This window comes from Pieris napi, chromosome Z, assembly GCF_905475465.1.
Source record: "Pieris napi chromosome Z, ilPieNapi1.2, whole genome shotgun sequence".
Lineage (NCBI taxonomy): Eukaryota > Metazoa > Arthropoda > Insecta > Lepidoptera > Pieridae > Pieris > Pieris napi.
In genome coordinates this window covers 9,756,198-9,774,373 of record NC_062259.1, presented here as the reverse complement: position 1 = coordinate 9,774,373, position 18,176 = coordinate 9,756,198, and the positions used below count along the sequence as shown (strand labels likewise).

At 32.5% G+C, this 18,176-nt stretch overlaps 2 protein-coding genes across 8 annotated transcripts in view; one reads left to right on the top strand and one right to left on the bottom strand.

Moving 5' to 3' along the window:
• Positions 1-392: 392 nt before the first annotated feature.
• LOC125062205 (TGF-beta receptor type-1) lies at positions 393-11,915 on the top strand. 3 transcript variants are annotated; one of them, XM_047667958.1, is made up of 9 exons: positions 393-707; positions 996-1,113; positions 2,513-2,628; positions 3,834-4,061; positions 4,157-4,387; positions 4,686-4,853; positions 5,216-5,388; positions 7,302-7,535; positions 7,692-11,915. In XM_047667958.1, the coding sequence occupies exons 1-9, from the start codon at positions 608-610 to the stop codon at positions 7,815-7,817; spliced, it is 1,494 nt and encodes a 497-aa protein (XP_047523914.1). In that variant the 5' UTR covers positions 393-607; the 3' UTR covers positions 7,818-11,915. The 3 variants fall into 3 exon arrangements, with proteins under 3 accessions (XP_047523914.1, XP_047523912.1, XP_047523913.1); XM_047667956.1 differs by lacking the exon at positions 2,513-2,628 and adding an exon at positions 1,442-1,596; XM_047667957.1 differs by lacking the exon at positions 2,513-2,628 and adding an exon at positions 1,923-2,074 and having other exon boundaries at positions 394-707.
• A 4,125-nt stretch (positions 11,916-16,040) lies between these two features.
• LOC125062286 (FH1/FH2 domain-containing protein 3) overlaps positions 16,041-18,176 on the bottom strand; it is a 44,632-nt gene continuing 42,496 nt past the window's right edge. For all 5 annotated transcript variants that reach the window (XM_047668084.1, XM_047668083.1, XM_047668085.1 and 2 more), the window contains 4 exons: positions 17,687-17,805; positions 17,120-17,229; positions 16,480-16,527; positions 16,041-16,105 (listed from right to left, as the gene is read on the bottom strand). In XM_047668084.1, coding sequence (XP_047524040.1) covers positions 16,493-16,527; positions 17,120-17,229; positions 17,687-17,805 — 264 coding nt within the window. In that variant the 3' untranslated portion in view covers positions 16,041-16,105; positions 16,480-16,492. The remainder of the gene's footprint in view (positions 16,106-16,479; positions 16,528-17,119; positions 17,230-17,686; positions 17,806-18,176) is intronic.

Below are 18,176 nucleotides of genomic sequence, written 5' to 3'. Positions count from 1 at the left end.
TTTTCATATTTTTATTTCATAGTTACAAAAGATTTGTTGATTTTGATGCCCTACTACTGCTGGTCACGTGACGAAGCGCGAGGTAATATCAAATTTATACAAATTTATTAAGCATTTTAGGCCCTAAAAAATAAAATAATTAGGGACAGGTCTGTCTCAAAGGCATTTCAAGCGCCAGATGCTGTTGTGGGTTAAATATTGTAATTTTAAACCGACTTAAAAAACCCAAACACAAAAGAAAGTTATCAATTCGATATTTTTTTTAAATATAGCCAATAGCCAATTCTTTTCAATATTCATATCTCATAACTGTTTATTAAGTTTACACTTGTGAAAAAATCGATGAGTTCAATGTTAATTGTCAATTATTTCTCGTGTCAGTGTAGCAATTACAAATATTCTGTGGTATTTGTAAAAATTATCAATAATTACGTCCTACATTGATACTCTGATGTAGTTTTCCTCATTTAATACTATTAAAATTTATTTCAAACACATATTAATTACCCCGAAGAAAGAACAAAATGCAAAAAATACTACCTCCACTATCAAATAGCTGCGTAACTTAAGAGCTTAGTGTTTATCAGCGTGAAACATTCCAATTGAAATGTTTTTGTCGAAGACTATAATCATGGGCCTGTTACATGAGAGAAGGTTGTTGTTAATCCTAATTATAGCTTTCAGTCATAAAATCCAGAAAATAAATGGTAAGCACAGTTCGTTTTACATATATATGTAATTCTGTTAAGGCATCTTATGCCCATATGTATAACTATAACTATATTCTTAGATTAGAGATTGGGTTCTCCTAAACATCCTTTACTTATAACTGCTGAAAAAGTTATATAGTATTAATCCATTTTTGGTTTATATTGCTACCTAATTAATGGTTGTGATGATGAAAAACAATAAATAACTATTCTGTTTATATAAGAAAATATATATTTTTTTACTCTATGTTGTTGAAATAAAAACAATTAGTTCCTTGTTTTAAGGCCTCAAGTGCTATTGCAATGTTGAAAGTTCGAGCTGTCCAAACTCAACATGTGAAACTGATGGATTTTGTTATGCTTCCACGATGATTGAACATGGAATTCAAAAGTATACCTACCAGTGAGTAAATATTGTTGTATCTTGGGTACTGTATGTGCACTCATAACAAATGAGACAATTGCGGTCACGCAGAAAATTTATGTATATACTATTTTTAGAACGGTTATCAACATTTGTTGGGACTTTTTATGAAAACATTGCAAAATAGTGCATTTATTACATTTTAGTAATAGTTAGATTCTTTACCTAGTTATTCAAACTCGCTGTTGAAAGCTGTTTAGTTATTGTTCTAATTGGCAAAAGATCAACACAAATTTCACTTATGTTAGGATGTTCATTTTTAATCTAGTTTCAACAATTTAATCAATGTTAAATCATTGATGTGTAGAGAGGTGGCCTTAAACTGTTTGAAAGGCAAAGCCTTCCCACCTGTCTATCCAATGATATGCAGAGGTTCAAGAAATTATTGCTGTACAAAAGATTTCTGCAATTCTGATGAGATTTACCGAGAAATATATTCAAAAGTACTCCATGATTCAACGGGTAAGACATTCTACGCACTTGTGGGAGTGTGGAAATTTATTAGCAGACACAAATTTTTGAGTTGTTTGTGGTAATTATAGATGCATAATGCATATTTGCCTTGTCCTCTATTACCTGAGTTTTGTGTTGAGATGCCAATATTCTAACAAACATGCTTTTTGACTTAGGATTTTGAATATATATCAACTAAGAATATGTCTGACCCATAAATTTACAATTATTAGTATGTACCGAATGAAGTGTAATTTTAACAATAGTATTTTTGAGTGTGCATTGGTTTTGCTTTAACATACTAAACATGTATGGTGGTTCCACTTGTGGTGCAGCTGTATCGAGCTGAAAGCTTTGATACCCATCGAGCACCCCTTCAGTTGCTCTACAACAAGAACTCGAAATGAATCTGTGGTGATACAATGTTGTAATTCTCATGACTTGTGCAATCGAGAGCTGCATCTGGAGATACAGTCAAAGCCACCAGGTAGGCGGTTGAGGTAGTGCACACACGGTGCTGCTCATTTTGCAATCAGCTTTCTTTTCTAATTAATACAGTAGGCGTAGCAATTTGTGGTGTAATCAAAGACGCAGAAAATGTTCTTATTCGTAAAAAATATGTTTTTGTATTTAAACCGTCTTGTTTTTTTTGTCTAAAAACATGTCTTGTTTTTTTTGTCTAAAAACATTATTAGTTAAATGTCCATCTCCTGCCAATTTGCTACGCCTACATTAATATTTTCTTCTGCGCGTAGACTCGACGTTGACTCGGCTCGCCTAGGGCTTGGTTTTGACCGCACAGCAGCATGGCTGATTGATTTTGTTTTATATTAATTTTACTAATTATTTTCTTCTCATAGTCTACCGGCCATGATCACCGCATAGTTTTGGAATATGTAAATTAACGTATTCATTTATGGTATAGATGTTGGCACCAAGACACGATATTCCCTCCAGGAGATATACCGATTTGGTGTCGTGAGGAATCTTCCGATATATTTTGCTGCTCAACGGACTTCTGTAATAGTGAATTCTTTCCAGGTATGGAATTGCTAGAATTGTTTCGTCCGGGCGTCCTATTGGGGTAGCTTTGTATTGTTATGTCTTCGTAAGCATTGTTGGTGCAATCAAGATGAATGTTTAATGAGACTCATCATTACTGTGCCATTATTTATTTATTCCTGAAAGAATAGCGTCATTAAATAACAGGCAATTTCATCGCATGAGATATATTATTGAGTAGGTACTGCGCATTCCATATTCTTAATTGGGACATTAATAAGGATTTCCCTAATAGTAAACAATCTTGGTGCCCATATGAAAACATTATAATATGATGATATAAATTATTTGTACTCAGTATTAGTAAAATTAAAAACGAAACGTGTGCAGGATACATTTACTAAAGTAATATCGTTAAAAATAATAATTTTCCTCACATCAAAAATCCAAAACCAGGAAATCTCGGCGATACATTTTTTTCATAATATCTATTTTTCATGTACATTTCATGGCAGTATATTTTAAAACAAAAGACGGAATGCAGTCGAGAAAATGCAGCAGGTACCCGTTTCAATCGTGCATTGTTCGATTAGTCTTATTTCTATTGGGAAATAATTGTATCGTGAGTGATCATATGCCGGTTATTCTTTATTTTAAGCATGATTTTAAATATATTTTACTAACGTTGGCACTATTTTATGGCATTGCATATTCTGACTGCTTTTAATTTGGACTTCTTCATATCCTAATACTAATGCTTCATTTAGGTGTAAATGGCAATTTAAATAAAAAAATATTCATATCATCCATTAAGCATGTTATGATGAATGATATGAATGAATATATTTGATTGAATGAATAAATTGTATTATTATTCTTAATATATCCCAAATATGTTTACCGTTTATTATTTAATTAATGGTGTTGGGTATTTTTAAAGAGTTTGAGAGAACGGTATTGAAGAATAAAAAGTAAAAGAGTTATGAGTTTTTGTGTATTTGTTTGCTTATATATGGTTGTCCTAAAAATTTGACGTATTTGGATGTTGTGATTTTAAAGTTTACTTATTTACAAGAACACGTAGCAATGTATTCATTATAAATATGGAGCGGATCATACTGAATAAAAGAGTCTGTCCCAATGTCTGACTATGTCAAAATAAATTTAAATACACTTATGTTGTACTTGCTTTAAAATCGAGTTCAGTTAAATAAAGTATTCTGATGGAAATTCTAAAATAAAAGCAACAGAGACATCAGCAACAGCATGGCAAGTAATACCTTGGATAATGGGTCTTACGGTGCTTGGAATATGTGGAGCAATCAGCGTTTGGTTGATTAAGAGACCTGCTCGGAAGGGCCACTCGTTGCCCCCATACACTGCCGAAGATTCCTATTGTGACTCCCGTCATCCAATGATCAAAACAACCATTCGGGATATGATCGAACTAACGACGTCTGGATCCGGTTCAGGTACAATAAGTCTTTTTGTTTAATTTATTAGTCAGTGCAATGTTGAGCTTTTGTTTAAGGTTTTGATATCAAAAAGTTTAACATCTTGGTTTTAGGCCTACCGCTATTAGTTCAGCGCTCGATCGCAAGGCAGATTCAATTGATGGATATAATAGGTAAAGGTCGGTTTGGTGAGGTCTGGCGCGGACGATGGCGTGGGGAAAACGTTGCTGTTAAGATTTTCTCTTCAAGAGAAGAATGCTCTTGGTTTCGTGAAGCAGAAATTTACCAGACGGTTATGTTGCGTCACGAGAACATTCTCGGATTCATAGCAGCTGATAATAAAGGTAAGTTTCCACTACGCTTAGCCTTCCCCAAAATGCCATTTGTAATATAAATAAAGACATTTTCAGGGTAACGCGTTAATACTATTTAAACATTTTAGTATTGCGGAACTGACCCTGCCTCTTATAACGGGATATAATGTGAGTGTCAGGAGTCAATGTATTGATATTGGCTAAGTGTAATTATTGGGTGTTGCCACTATGTTGTATGTTATTTCACCGCGCCTACTGTTGACAGACTGAATCTGAAGTCATGAAATTTGAATTTTAAGCGATATCATATAATTTTATTGTTTTACAGACAATGGCACTTGGACTCAACTGTGGTTGATAACTGACTATCATGAGAATGGTTCGCTGTTTGACTTTCTAACTCTGCGGACCATTGACTCCAACACACTAGTAACTATGGCTCTATCTATTGCAACTGGACTAGCCCATCTACACATGGACATCGTTGGAACGAAAGGTAAATTTAAAAAGATAACATAAGATTTTTGATGTTGAAAAAATTAACGACTATCTATTTTAAACACAGACTTTCTGTTCTTTCTTTGTGTCTTTAGGTGGACTCGGTCGCTTTTAGCAAAGTCTGTATAAACAAGTTATCATATCATATGGCTTGATTAATTCAGAATTAAATACAAGCAAGTATAATTAACAACATCTTACATAACTTCAACATAAACAAAACTGTTTACTAAAAGTATTGGTAATGATTTTCGGCCGAGGTTCGAACTTAGAGTCGCTCGCCTAGCCACTAGCCGAGACTTTGAGAGGTTCGTTTTTTTATTACAAATTCGCAGGACAATATTTACGTATATGTTTCAGGCAAGCCAGCGATCGCTCATCGTGATTTGAAATCGAAAAATATTTTAGTGAAAAGTAATCTATCTTGCGTAATCGGAGATTTGGGGCTGGCTGTACGACATAATGTGGCCAGTGATTCGGTAGATGTCCCATCGACTAATCGGGTCGGCACAAAACGCTACATGGCGCCTGAGGTAAGCATATACTTAAATTAATCAAAATGATCTGCTTGCTCATCTGCACTTTACTTAAAATTATAAGGCATTGGCGATTGCGATTTAATAAATTTGTTTACTATAAGTTACGGTAGTGAGTTTTTATATATTTTATCAAATGTAATTTATCTAAGGCTAACTATATTCACCTCTTTTATCATATAACATTTTATTTTGTAAATAAAAATCAATGTATACAATATTATAGAACATATTTTTTTATTGTATTTTATTAATTAATTTTAACTATGAATACGCCTCGGTAAAACTTTTATTATAGAACTAAAATATGATCAGCTAAACTGCGACTGAATTGCATTTACCTGTCCTAACATACAATGATCTTTATTATGTAAATCCCCTGAAACCCTGAGTTTCGTATTACGCAACTGGAATGCTATAGAAAAATCCAGCACTATTTTAGGTGTATACAATGCTTTTGTGCGAAGTATTCTGGAATACTGTTGTGTCCTGTGGACCCAACTATGGAGTCCACAGAAAAAGTGTGGAGGGCGTATAAAGGAGTTTTCTTTGGATCTTGTCTTTTAATGACAAACTGGCAAAAAATCCCATCGTATAGCGATCGTCTAAACTTTAGACCTTTCTCCAAACTTTCCAGCCTTAGGGCCATACTGATTACTCCAGTAAGTTCCGAGGGCCAAAACCATATGTGCATGCTTGTTATAAGTTATGTTTTTATCACAAACACAATAACAATAAGTCTACAACAATGTTATGAGTAGTTAGCCCATCACCATATCAATGTAGATATCATATTAATAATTATTCAACATAAAATTAGAATACTTCAGTAAACTAAATTTAATATGTTCTCTAAAAGGAGTTTTCAAGTATGCTAGCTCTCCGCGGGCCGGACAAAATCTGTCAGTGGGCCAGATATGGCCCTCGGGCCGTAGTTTGGAGACCCCTGGTCTAAAGCACTAGAACTGAATGCCATTTTACTGTCGTAGGGAACCGCTGGATGCTATGTTTCTTTACAAAATTTAATATATTCTGGACTCATCTTATATATTGCTTAAATTGATCATTTCTGTACCTAGAGGTTTGAGACGTTGCAAAAAAGCCAATTGATTTAGATTCCTTTTTTATGTCTAATAAGCGCTCAAATGTGAGATTTACAATCCAACGTAATGGCTAGAATGTGAAATCGGCTGCAGGGCCCGAACAATCTTGATATTTTTTTCGGATAGCCCATCCATTTTTGAGCATTTTGTTATGACTTTCTTAGGTTATTTTGCTATGCTTTATAATTTCAGCTCTTTTATGAATCATTAGATATCTGTGTATCTTATTATTTCCACACATTGCTTATAATTTGTGTAACTTGTTTCTTTCCTTTTTTTGTTTTTTGTTATGGTCTAGTCGATGCAGCTATAAATAAATAAATCACACAACCCCTCAATGGTGTATGTGGCATTGTTTTATTTGGTGTCTCTTTGTCAATGTTTATTAATACGTAAATATGTATTATATGCTTTTACATGCGAATGTTTTATTAAGGGTGACCCTATGTTAAACATATTGTAATTTACAATGCGCTACCAACTCATGCGAAGTTTATTATTGACATAAAGTTCAGAGGAAATTTCCTTTTGTAAAAATTTATAAATTTATGTATCGATTGCGTCAATTGTTTACGTAAACAACGCCACAAAGGCCACCTCAGTTATTATTAAATATTTATTTATAGAAGCTGTTGAAATGGTGCAATTTGTTGTTTACCAAGCTTATATTGAATAACTTACGAATTATCATACATCCGTCTTATATAAATTATTTCATAAACCAACGGCGATAAACATTCAGTTATGGGTTCTCTTGCAGTTTATCATTAATGTTGATTTTGAATTTTTTTGGTTAATTTATTTCAGGTCTTGGACGAGAGTATGGACGCACGTCAATTCGATCCTTACAAGCGCTCGGACGTGTATTCTTTCGGGTTGGTTGTATGGGAAATGGCGCGTCGCTGTGGCAGTATGCCTGAAGAATATCAACCACCATATTATGACTGTGTTTCGCCCGATCCAGCTTTGGAAGATATGAGACGAGTGGTCTGCATTGAAAAGAGACGACCAAGTGTGCCTAATCGATGGCACTCGGATCCGGTAAGAAAAATACATTCATACATAGGCATACACTTCTTCTAATTGAATTAATCTGGCATTGCGGTGACTTAAGTTACTAGGATTCGAACCTAAGCGAAATACATTATAATATAGCAGTTCGGTTTGGAAATGTAATGCCTATTGCATAATTTTCAGGTCTTGTCCGCAATATCTAAAGTCATGAAAGAGTGTTGGTACCAAAACCCAGCTGCTCGTTTGACAGCCCTCAGAATAAAGAAAACATTAGCAAACATCGGTACGGCTGACCATATCAAACTGTAGACATATTGTCGGGACGATAATTTTTATTCGAGTCCAACTTTCTAACCGTCCGATCACATTTGTAAGTCAGCTTTCACACAGTCTAATATATTTTACGGTGATTTCACTGTTATTGCAATCGGATCGAAACAATATTATATTCCCCAATAATAGGACCTTCAATAATACTGACCATTGTGTAAGTTAGATTAGGTGTATCCAAGCAATACATAATTAGTGGCTTTTATTCAATATAGAATGATATGTGATTTCTATATTATTTATCTTATCCATAATGGGTAGCTTATCACACTGTTATGTACAAAAAATATTAAAACCGTTTTCGGCGCTTTACGCAAAACGTAATTTTTAGATTTGATAGATTCTATCAGCTTTATATTCTGTAAATAAGTAATAGGTGCTTCTGTTGATATTAGTTGTACAACTTTTAATATTGTTAATTGATGGTTGACATGTATTATTGGAGGACTTTAATTAACAATTAAGCTTCGAAGTCCACCCTTTCATTCATTTCTAGATAAAAGCTGCTATTAGACAAAAAATATACTCACAGTTAGACTTATTCTTACTGACAGGGTAAAATATTAAAAAAAAGTTCAAAATAAGTAAACAGGAGTTGTGATACTTAATAGAAATTGTTAGTGTTTTGACCACATTTAGATTGACGTTAAGTAATATGAGAGAGTGGATTTCGACGCTAACAAGCTCGAATGGTCCGCCTTGTCGTCTCTCCTTATCCTACCTCTTAGATTATAATCGAATAATATCACGAGCCCGTTTCATTCTCTTCGCTTAGTGTGCTAGCAGTTTCAAAATAATTTTCCAGTTTTATATATAGAAAAGGTGGCAAACGGCTCACCTGATGTTTAGTGATTCCGCGGCCCATGGACAACAATTCCAGAAGGCTTGTAAATACGTTCACAGTCTTAAGAATAAACAGAAAATAAATTGATTCATAATGAGTTTGACAGTCGCTTAAATTTTTCTTTATATACAATGTTGCCATATAAAATGGTGTACATTATAAGTTAAGAAGAAATTTAAAACAATTGCATTTTTTATTGTTTCTTCCGATTATGACTTAGAAGAGTTAACATAAAACGGGCTTAAGAAGGAGCATTTATTATATTAACATGTTGTGTAATGAACTTTACGTTATAGTGATATTTTTTTGTTACCATGGGTAGTTTTTGATTCCATTTATTCATAATAGTATAATTAAGTTTCGTGTAAAATAACATATGCTTTCGCATTCATTCATCGATATACCTGTTTGGTTAGTAAGGGTTTGTTATAGAAGAAAGCAACCGCAAGCGAGAAGTTCAGAAACAAGCAATTATACGTTTTATTAGGTTTTATGATTAAATTATTGGTGAGTTAGAATAATGCGGTAGCTATATATCGTTAACACCGCAAATACGAAAATTCGATGGCAATATTGGCATTAATTTAAAGCCTTTTTTTCGAAAGTCTTTTATCTATGTTTTGTTTAAAAATTAGGTGTAGGACTTAGTAAAAAGAGTTCTTGTACCTTTTTATTGTTAATTAGTGATCTAATTAATATTAATTATAATCAGCTTCATGAGATAATTCAAATTCTATTGATAATCACGTAATCAGTGATGGAGGTAAAGTGGAGATTATATTTATCTATTTCTTTAAAACAAAAACAAGCCAATATATATTACATTTTAAAATTTATTTTCTGAATACTCTCCTATGCATTAAAACGTCAAAGTTTTCAATTAACGTTATTAAAGAAAAATTGTAATAGAAAACATAATATAATCTCCTATTTCCCAGGTTTATATTTGAAATACATATTTATCATAACGTTATGGCGTGTTAAATTAATAAAGACTTAAAATTAAATCATAGGTCATATCTTTACCTTATTTTTTAATATGTAATTGTCACATTTAGGGTTAAAATTTGCAATTTTGTAATAAGAATATATTAAGTAGATAGTTCTAAGCATAATTTAATTAAGTTTTATACATAGTTGTCGAACCATACATTAATCAAACATTTTTTTACTTTACATTTGCCCTCTTTCATATAATAAGTATATCTTGATGCAAAAATTTTCCAGCGTAAAGGTGAAGGGTATTCAGGATATCCTTGAGCGTTAAAATATGTAACAACGTAGTAGGAAAGCCGGGTCCAGATAAACAAGAATAATTGAATGCATCTTCGTTGCAGTACAGCGCATAATCTTGTTTTATCCAGATTTGTCATTTGTTGTTGGTTTTATAATTTGTATATATCATGTATCTTATTCGTTTTAAGATATTTTACTTATTGAAGTACGTCTTAATTATAACTTTTAGCCACATTTTATAAGCTTTTTATAACTCGTTTAGTATTTTTGTAATAATTATAAAGAAGTAAGCGGCTAGTTTTATTGCATACATATTTATTTATATCAATCATGTGTATTAGTAAACGTAGATTTTGCGTGCTTTACAATAGCCATGTATACAAATAATTCGGTACGGATTTGGTAGAATCTGCTCCACCATAAATACTGATTTTTCATGTACTGCAGTAAATATTGTCATATTTTTATATACTACGTTGTTCTAGTGCAATAGAAACAAAATCGTGCAATAATCTTTGTTAGCTTATAGGCAAAATATTCAAAAGGAATTGTTCATAATTGTTAAATTTCAATTACATAATATTTATGTACATAGTGCGTTATTATACGATCTGTGAAAAAAAAAACATTTACATTGCAATATATAGATAGACTGACTAGATACAGCTAACATGACTTGATAAAAGAAATCGATTTTCGTACAGTTCGATGAAGTCTTATGCTTATGAATTGAAGATAGCAAATTAAACTGCAGCAAATTGGGCTTTGGACGCTGTACAGAAAAACTAATAAACTCGCTACTAAAAGTCCTCGCTGAAATAACGAAATAATCTTCCAGATAAGACTGTAAAGTGTGTACAGACATGAAAAATATTTAAATTTGAAGATTTTTAGATTCACGCTTTAACAGCGCTTGATTTGATATTTTTATAAAGAAGTTAAGAATTATATCTAAATTTTATATGAACACAAAATTTTACCTGAGTAAGCAATACTAATAAGTGATAATTTTCACCGTGTCTTGAAAAAGTTAAACAAATACTAAGTACCTATATTAAATTTATATTTTAATTAAGGTAGTTGCGTAGATTGTAGTATTTATATGATAAAAGTTTTATACCTTTTTGAGCAGTTTTCGGTTATGTAATTTTTACATTTGTAAATACCGCAAAATTAATTTTGCGATACCATAAAGTTTGTGATCGCAGAAGCTTGAGTCATTTGTCGCTTAATATAATTAATGTATTATTTTTATGTAATTAAGAAGTTATTTGTTCATAAATATCAATTGCATTTGTAACTCAAAATATGACAGGTATTTGTAATAAAATGAGAAATGTGGTGCAATTGAAATTTTGCAAGTCATTGCTAACAAATACAATTTCAGTACCGCTAATTCTCAGAAACCGACATAAATTGTGTATATTATTTTATAAGAACTATATTTTGTGTCAGGTATAACTATAAGTGATAATTAAGTTTCGTTTTATTAAATAATAGTGAATTAGTTTTTTCAGTACATTGTGTATTGTAATTTTATCCTGAAGACAGTAATTTTGAAAACTGTTGTTTATATTATTGTATAATATAGTTCTTGGAATTATAATTTAGTAGAGCACTCTTCATAAAGACAATGGCGACCCAGTTTTTTAGATTTGCTTGACGTAAATGATATTGATAAATCAACCTCAAAATTTATTGTGCAAGAATAACTCATTTAATTATACATTCAGTATAACATCTGACTAAAGAACATTAAATTTTGAGTTCATATTTGAAGTGGTTGCAATAAATTTGTTTGTAAATGTTAGACAAGTAATACCAAGAAAGTACAAGGTGACAGCAATAATTATGCGTGAAAAATTAATGCACCATATCACATGTTCATAAGGAATCCATTGATTCAGAATAACTGATTGTTATGTGTACATAATATAAAATTATGTTCTTATTGTTTATGGAGTGGTTTTAATTAAATAGACAAGTGTTTTTATAAACTAATTCTTTTATTTATGCTTATTCTCTTTTATCTATAGGTAATTCTGCTGCATAAAGTAAAACTATTGAAGTAAACTATTAAATGTGAACCAGAAAATACTTCTTAAATAGAAAAATGATTAGAAATCATATTCATTTATGTGTATGCAATTAGGTTTATTCATTTGTTAAATGTATACATTACTAACTAAAAAAAAAACAGTTTAAAAGATATAATTTATTTGTATAATAAAAATACAAAAGTTTAAAATTATCATTAATAAGAAAAAAATCTAAATGCGCGTTTTGCAATCTTAATGTATGTTAATCTTATACCTAAGTCTCAAATGGACGGAATTGAAGAGATTAAAAAGGTCGGTGGTAATAGCTACATGCTAGGCGTATGATACTTTTTGCTCATATGCTTCATCCTCATTCCAATATTCTTGGTCACTAAAAGTTGTATGACGAAGCCTGCACCAGCTTGCTCCAAACCTAAGCATTATTATTATAACAACTAACACAAATAGAGAAAGTACAGCAACTGCAGGATAGATCATTAGAAAGGCCATGCTTATATATCACTTTCTCTCTTATGTAACTCTAGATATTCTTGTGAGGTGGTGAGTGGCTGTCTGGATATTGAAGGGGCTACTTCAATGTCGTGCCTGCGAACTTCTTGGTATTCTTCAGGCTGGTAAGATGTGTATTGAATAGGAACAAAGTCGTGGTCAAGCTCAGTGAAATCTAGAGGTGGTTGCTTATGAGGTGTTGTGGACCAAATTGACACGATCCAACGGTTCCCTAAAAAGTTAATTAAATTTATTTTAAAATGTAAACAAACACATTTCTATCAATGTTTTGAAATTAAGCCATAATCAATATGTTGTGGTACGAATTAAAAAATACGAGTACCTGTGTGCCTGTCAAGCCAGTAATTAGAGTATTTTGAACAGCAACAAACAAAATTCAAAATCAGTATAAATCCAAGAATAACAGACGAAATTGCTACGGCTATGTAAAATGGCGAGAAGTTTCCCACTTTCGAAACAAACGGCGTTAAAGTTTTTTGAATGAACGTTGCATTTCCTGCAAAGTAATTTTGAGTTTCAGACGACATTTTCTTAAAAAATACCTGCCAACAAGAAATTGATACAATTAACTTTCCATTATACAGAAGATATAAGAATCTATGGGCGTGGTAGGCGGTGGCTTCCAAATACACAGAAACAGAGATTGATTGTGATTCTAAGAAACTTCGTAATAAACGAATATGGTAAAGCTTTAATACAACAACACTTAATTAAATTACCTTAGTAAAAGCCAGAAATGGTATACTATGCTAGTTAGCTATAAAATTATCTCTATTTAAACTGTCTGAACCGAATTGGTTGAAAGTTGAAACATCAAAGTCAAACAATGTTGTTGAAGCAGTAACGCGCTAAGCGCTAGTATCGCACTGGTCTAAGACAAAGTCACCATGCGACATGTGTGACACATTAACCCTAAACTCTTTTCTATGGAAATGGTCACGTGACCAAGCGTTCGTTAATGTTTTAGTCTAGGCCCTAAAGCCAATGACGTATAATGTCTAGTGAGTAGTGACGCTCATAATAAGCGAAGTTGAAAATCATAGAGTCATGTACTTTCCATAGGTAATTGAAATAGATCTTCGAACGTAAACTTCCAAAAGTTAAGGTAACTTAAGGTGTCCCTTTTGTGCCAAAGAGTTTATGTGGTTATGCAAGATATTAAAATACCTCAATAAACCTTTTTACCATTAAATACCAATTTAATTTACTATAAATACCACCTTTAACACATTATATATCAATCAATGGGAAAATGTAATGTAGTCTAAACCATTCATATTTTGTCATTTGTTTTGTTTATTTCTGTTATTGTAATTTTTATCTTCTTAGTTTTAGGTATTATTATTAATTTTTAGTTATTATTATTATTATATGTGGTTGTTTGTTTAATTCTTTCCTTTGATAGATTTCTTATGTTCTAATCTAATTGATGTGTATGTGTATTAAATTTGTAATGTCATATTTTCTTGTATTTTTGAGGCATACACATTGTATTAGAATGTATAAATAAAAATTGTTTTTGTGAATTGGCGTAAACGAAAACTCTTGTTACACGTGAAAATAAACCTAACGCGAGAAAATTTTCGGTCATGACTTTCGTTGTGGGCTTACTCAACAACAAAGCTATTGTAGGCTGCGATAAGCATTTCTTAATGAAGCCCCATCTCATGCCACTATTTACAATTGGTTTAACGAGTTTAAGCGTGGACGTAGCAATCTAAATGATGATCCGCCTGAAGATAGAGTAAGATAAGAGAGTGACTTTTCAGCAGATACGGACAAGCCTAGGCATTGGTATGAGTCAAGTTCAAATAATATTACACGAAGATTAAGGCGTCAGGAAGCTCTGTACCAGATGGATTCCCCATACTTTAACCGACGATCGGAAACACCTTCGCATGGACTGGCGTCGCCAAATGTTAGATAAGTTCTACAGCGGAGACTCAAATGCTGTATTTGACATCGTCACAGGTGATGAAAGCTAGGATATATTGCTACGAACCCGAAACCAAAAGACAATCAGCTCAGTTTCGAGGAACGGCCTACTAAGGTAAAGAAAGGAAGAAGTCAAGGAAAAAAATTGATGGCCTCATTCTTTGTTCGGAAAGGTCATTCCGCAGCAGTGGTGCTAGAAGATGGAAGGACAATTACTCCAGGCTGGTATGTCAATCGCTGTTTGCCTGTTGTCTTGGAAAAAATTCGACAGCAGCGCCCTCGAAGCAGCATCCTCCGTCACCACGACAATGCTTCAGCGCACTCCGCTAAACTGTTGAATATTTGACTATGGCAGGTGTCGAGATAATGAGTCATCCGCTATACAGTCCTGACCTGGCGCCCTGCGACTTTCATTATTTCCCAAGAACTATAGATAAAACTCGAGGTATTCGCTTTACCAGCCCTGAAGGTGCGGTGAAGGAAGAATGGGCCCACTGCTTTTCTCAGTGGTTCCATCAAATGCGACGATGTGTAGAGAGGAACGGAGATTACTTCGAAAAACAATCAAATTATTGGCAACTTTCTACATAAGCCGTTTTTCATTTTCTAAACAATATTATGAAAAATATTTTTCCTAGGTAGTAACATTTTATAAATCTTTAATAGTTATTAGACCTGTAAAACTTTATGTTAATTTTTTATAGGCTAGGTATTTCATCAAAAACGAATCTATTTATTAGACCATTATGAGCGGGATGGCACTAGTAACATTTAATGTAATATTCTTGGGCTATGAAAGAAACAAAATGCTCAATGTCATTTGCTCGGGGACAAAGACGCGCCTTAAGCTGGCCATAGACGGACCGCATGTTGCAGTCAAGACCGACTGCTGTAGAGCGGTCGCGTTGTTTTTTCTGTCAGCGCGGCAAAATAAAATAAAATCAGATTAGGGTAAAAAACCGCCACAACTTTACCGGGTTAGGCTTTACTTTGTACTTCGCTCAGTCCAGTGAGCTTCCGTCTTGCCCTTCACCCACCCTTCTTCCACCCCGCGACGGCCCAAGTCAAGGTCAGAGTTGTCCGAAGCTAATCTGTGTAGGCCCTTATAGCCAACCAACAGCGAGAGACAATAAAACGAACATATTATTTTTGATTCTTTATTACACTTGAACTTTATTCACCTAAAATGAAATTATTTATGCTATAATAATCAAAAAGTACATTAGAATAAAAGAAAATAAAGTCGTTTAATTATTTTTTACAATTAAAAAAATTATTTACAGTCAGTAGAAATTTATCACGTTATTTAAATTCACACTTTTCTCATTATTCTGTTATTACTCAATATTCATCATCATATATATTACAAACATTCTATAGTAATTATACAATGTTATGAAAATAATTAACATCATTAGAAGAGACGAAAAGTGGGAATCATGTCAGGAAATTTGGTTAATTTAATTATACAATAAAATAAGAGTATATTTCTAATAAACTCTGGGGTTTTACAAATTCAATTCGGTATAATTATGTGTTTTAAAAAAATATAAATAGTTTAAATTGGCCCATCCGCGTAAGGAAGATATAGAATAAATTGTAATGTAAGCCTTTTTGTGTTTTGTCAGGTCGTTTGTTCAACATGTCAACCCTTCACATCGTGCCTTGTAAATAGATTCGATCTAAAAAACAACACTAGATTAAAACATACCCAAGCATTAGGTACTTATTAAAAGTATACTACGTATACATATATCATTTATTTATTATTAGGCATCATAACTATAAATGTATATTTCGTCGAAAGCCTTGAATTCAACATTCTTGAGTTAATCTTATATAATGTATTAAATCACTTACTTATTTTGCATTACAAAATTATATATGAAAGCTAATGCTCAGTAATGCATCTTTGTCAACAAAAAGCTTTTTTTTGGAGAAAAACTTGAATTATGTCTTATTATTTTAATTAACAAACCTATGTATTGTTATGAAGATATAGGTTTTTGTAGAAATAAATATGTGTTAATGTAAGTTTTCGTAAAGTTTACCATACCTAAAAAGGTGTTTTACGTTGAGTTCATTTCCCATGTTCTGGTGACAACTGTAAATACAAAATTACACGTAAGTAGATAACTCTTTTCTTACATAGTACAAAAATATTTTGTCATACATATTGAGTTAGATATGTTCATGAATCAGAAACTTTAGTTTAAGAGGTAAATACATTTGCATTGCAATATTTAATCATTCGCAAAGTTCTTGTATACTTAGAGATCTACTTTACTGTAATTTGTTAGTTTTAGTATGAAAGTATGTACAAAAAACATTATTTGAACCCGCAGTGTCCTCGTCAGGGATTGATCCAAGGGCTCGATGAGTACAATCATCTTATTTTGTCTGCGACTTAAGTATTATTGCCATGCAAGAGATCAAAAGGTAAGTTGGTTGGATCCTCATAACCCACCTCATAATTCTTACCATAATTATTGCAATTATTATTATGATAATATCTATTAACGGCAATTTTATTTATCTTAAAGGAGAAGTATTAGTATCGTTACGGGTTAACCGTTAAAGTAAGTGGAAATATTGTTAGTAATGCTTATGTAACATGGTTCCGAGATCGTTAATATACTATAAAATTTGCAATAGCTTGTAAGCTAGGTTTTACTATATATATAAAGGTTATTTACGTTTCTTTCGGTCGGAGAGTCTGTTTCTTCGTCGTTCTCTTTGCGGGTTGGTTTTCATTGCTGCTGACCGAACCAGACTTTCAAGAATTTCCTCAACGGCATCGTCGCCCCTGTAAAACATTTTAATAAGTTTAACATTCATTGCGGACGGGATACTACATTGTTAATGTAATATACTTTTACCAAATTACTACGCATTTACTTATCACAACGTTCTTGCATTAAAGCATACCTATACAGAGGCATCGAGATAGATTTAAATTATTGTAATTAGTAAAAAGTGTGGTTTCCTTGAATGATTATTATGAGTATCCTTAGTTGAAGTTGAATGACGTGCTGTTATTTCTGTTATCTTTTAATGCTTTAAGTATTTAAAATAATTTGCTAAAACCTACATACCTAAACTGGATACAAGAAAGAAGAGAGAAGAATAGTTTTAAAAAGTTTAGAGTTGCGCAACTTTCAAGTCCATATTATAGTCATTTTTCAATTCACGACGGTAGGACTGTTCTCACAATTTTTAATTTTAGTTGGCCCGGAGCTGGCTTTATGATATAGTTTACTCACGTCTTCTGGGATCTCCTGCGCCCATCTGCTAATATGTCAGATACCGTCTGCTCCTTCAATATTTCTTTTAATGCCGTATCTGCGCTATGATCTCCACCCTGTTTCGAATACCTAGTAACCTAGAATCAAAGTCATTTTTTTAAGTTGTCTTAAATTAATTTTCTTAAAAATTATCCTAATAAGTATTTTTAATTTTAAACGACAATAAGGTTTAATAAACGACAATAATTCTATTTGTGGTGGTTATCAATATATTGTAACTCGTATCTTCTTATCAAAACGTAAATTCAATAATCAACATTTATAATGCCTTTATGTTTCTACATTTGTTATCCCCACCCCGTTATAATAAAGTTGGGTAAATAGCACATATTTCCTATGTAAGCCGGTGCTCAGGAACTAGAACGACCAATTTGAACCCACAATCACGACCAGAGTGCGTGCTATGCACTAGCCTGTTTAAAAAAAGGTTTCTGTACTGACAAACTTA

Coding starts and splice junctions, on each gene's coding strand:
- LOC125062205 (XM_047667956.1), top strand. CDS start 608: ATGTTTTTGTCGAAGACTATAATCATGGGCCTGTTACATGAGAGAAGG. Junction 4,854..5,215: donor GGACATCGTTGGAACGAAAG/GTAAATTTAAAA, acceptor TATATGTTTCAG/GCAAGCCAGCGATCGCTCAT. Junction 7,536..7,691: donor ATCGATGGCACTCGGATCCG/GTAAGAAAAATA, acceptor CATAATTTTCAG/GTCTTGTCCGCAATATCTAA.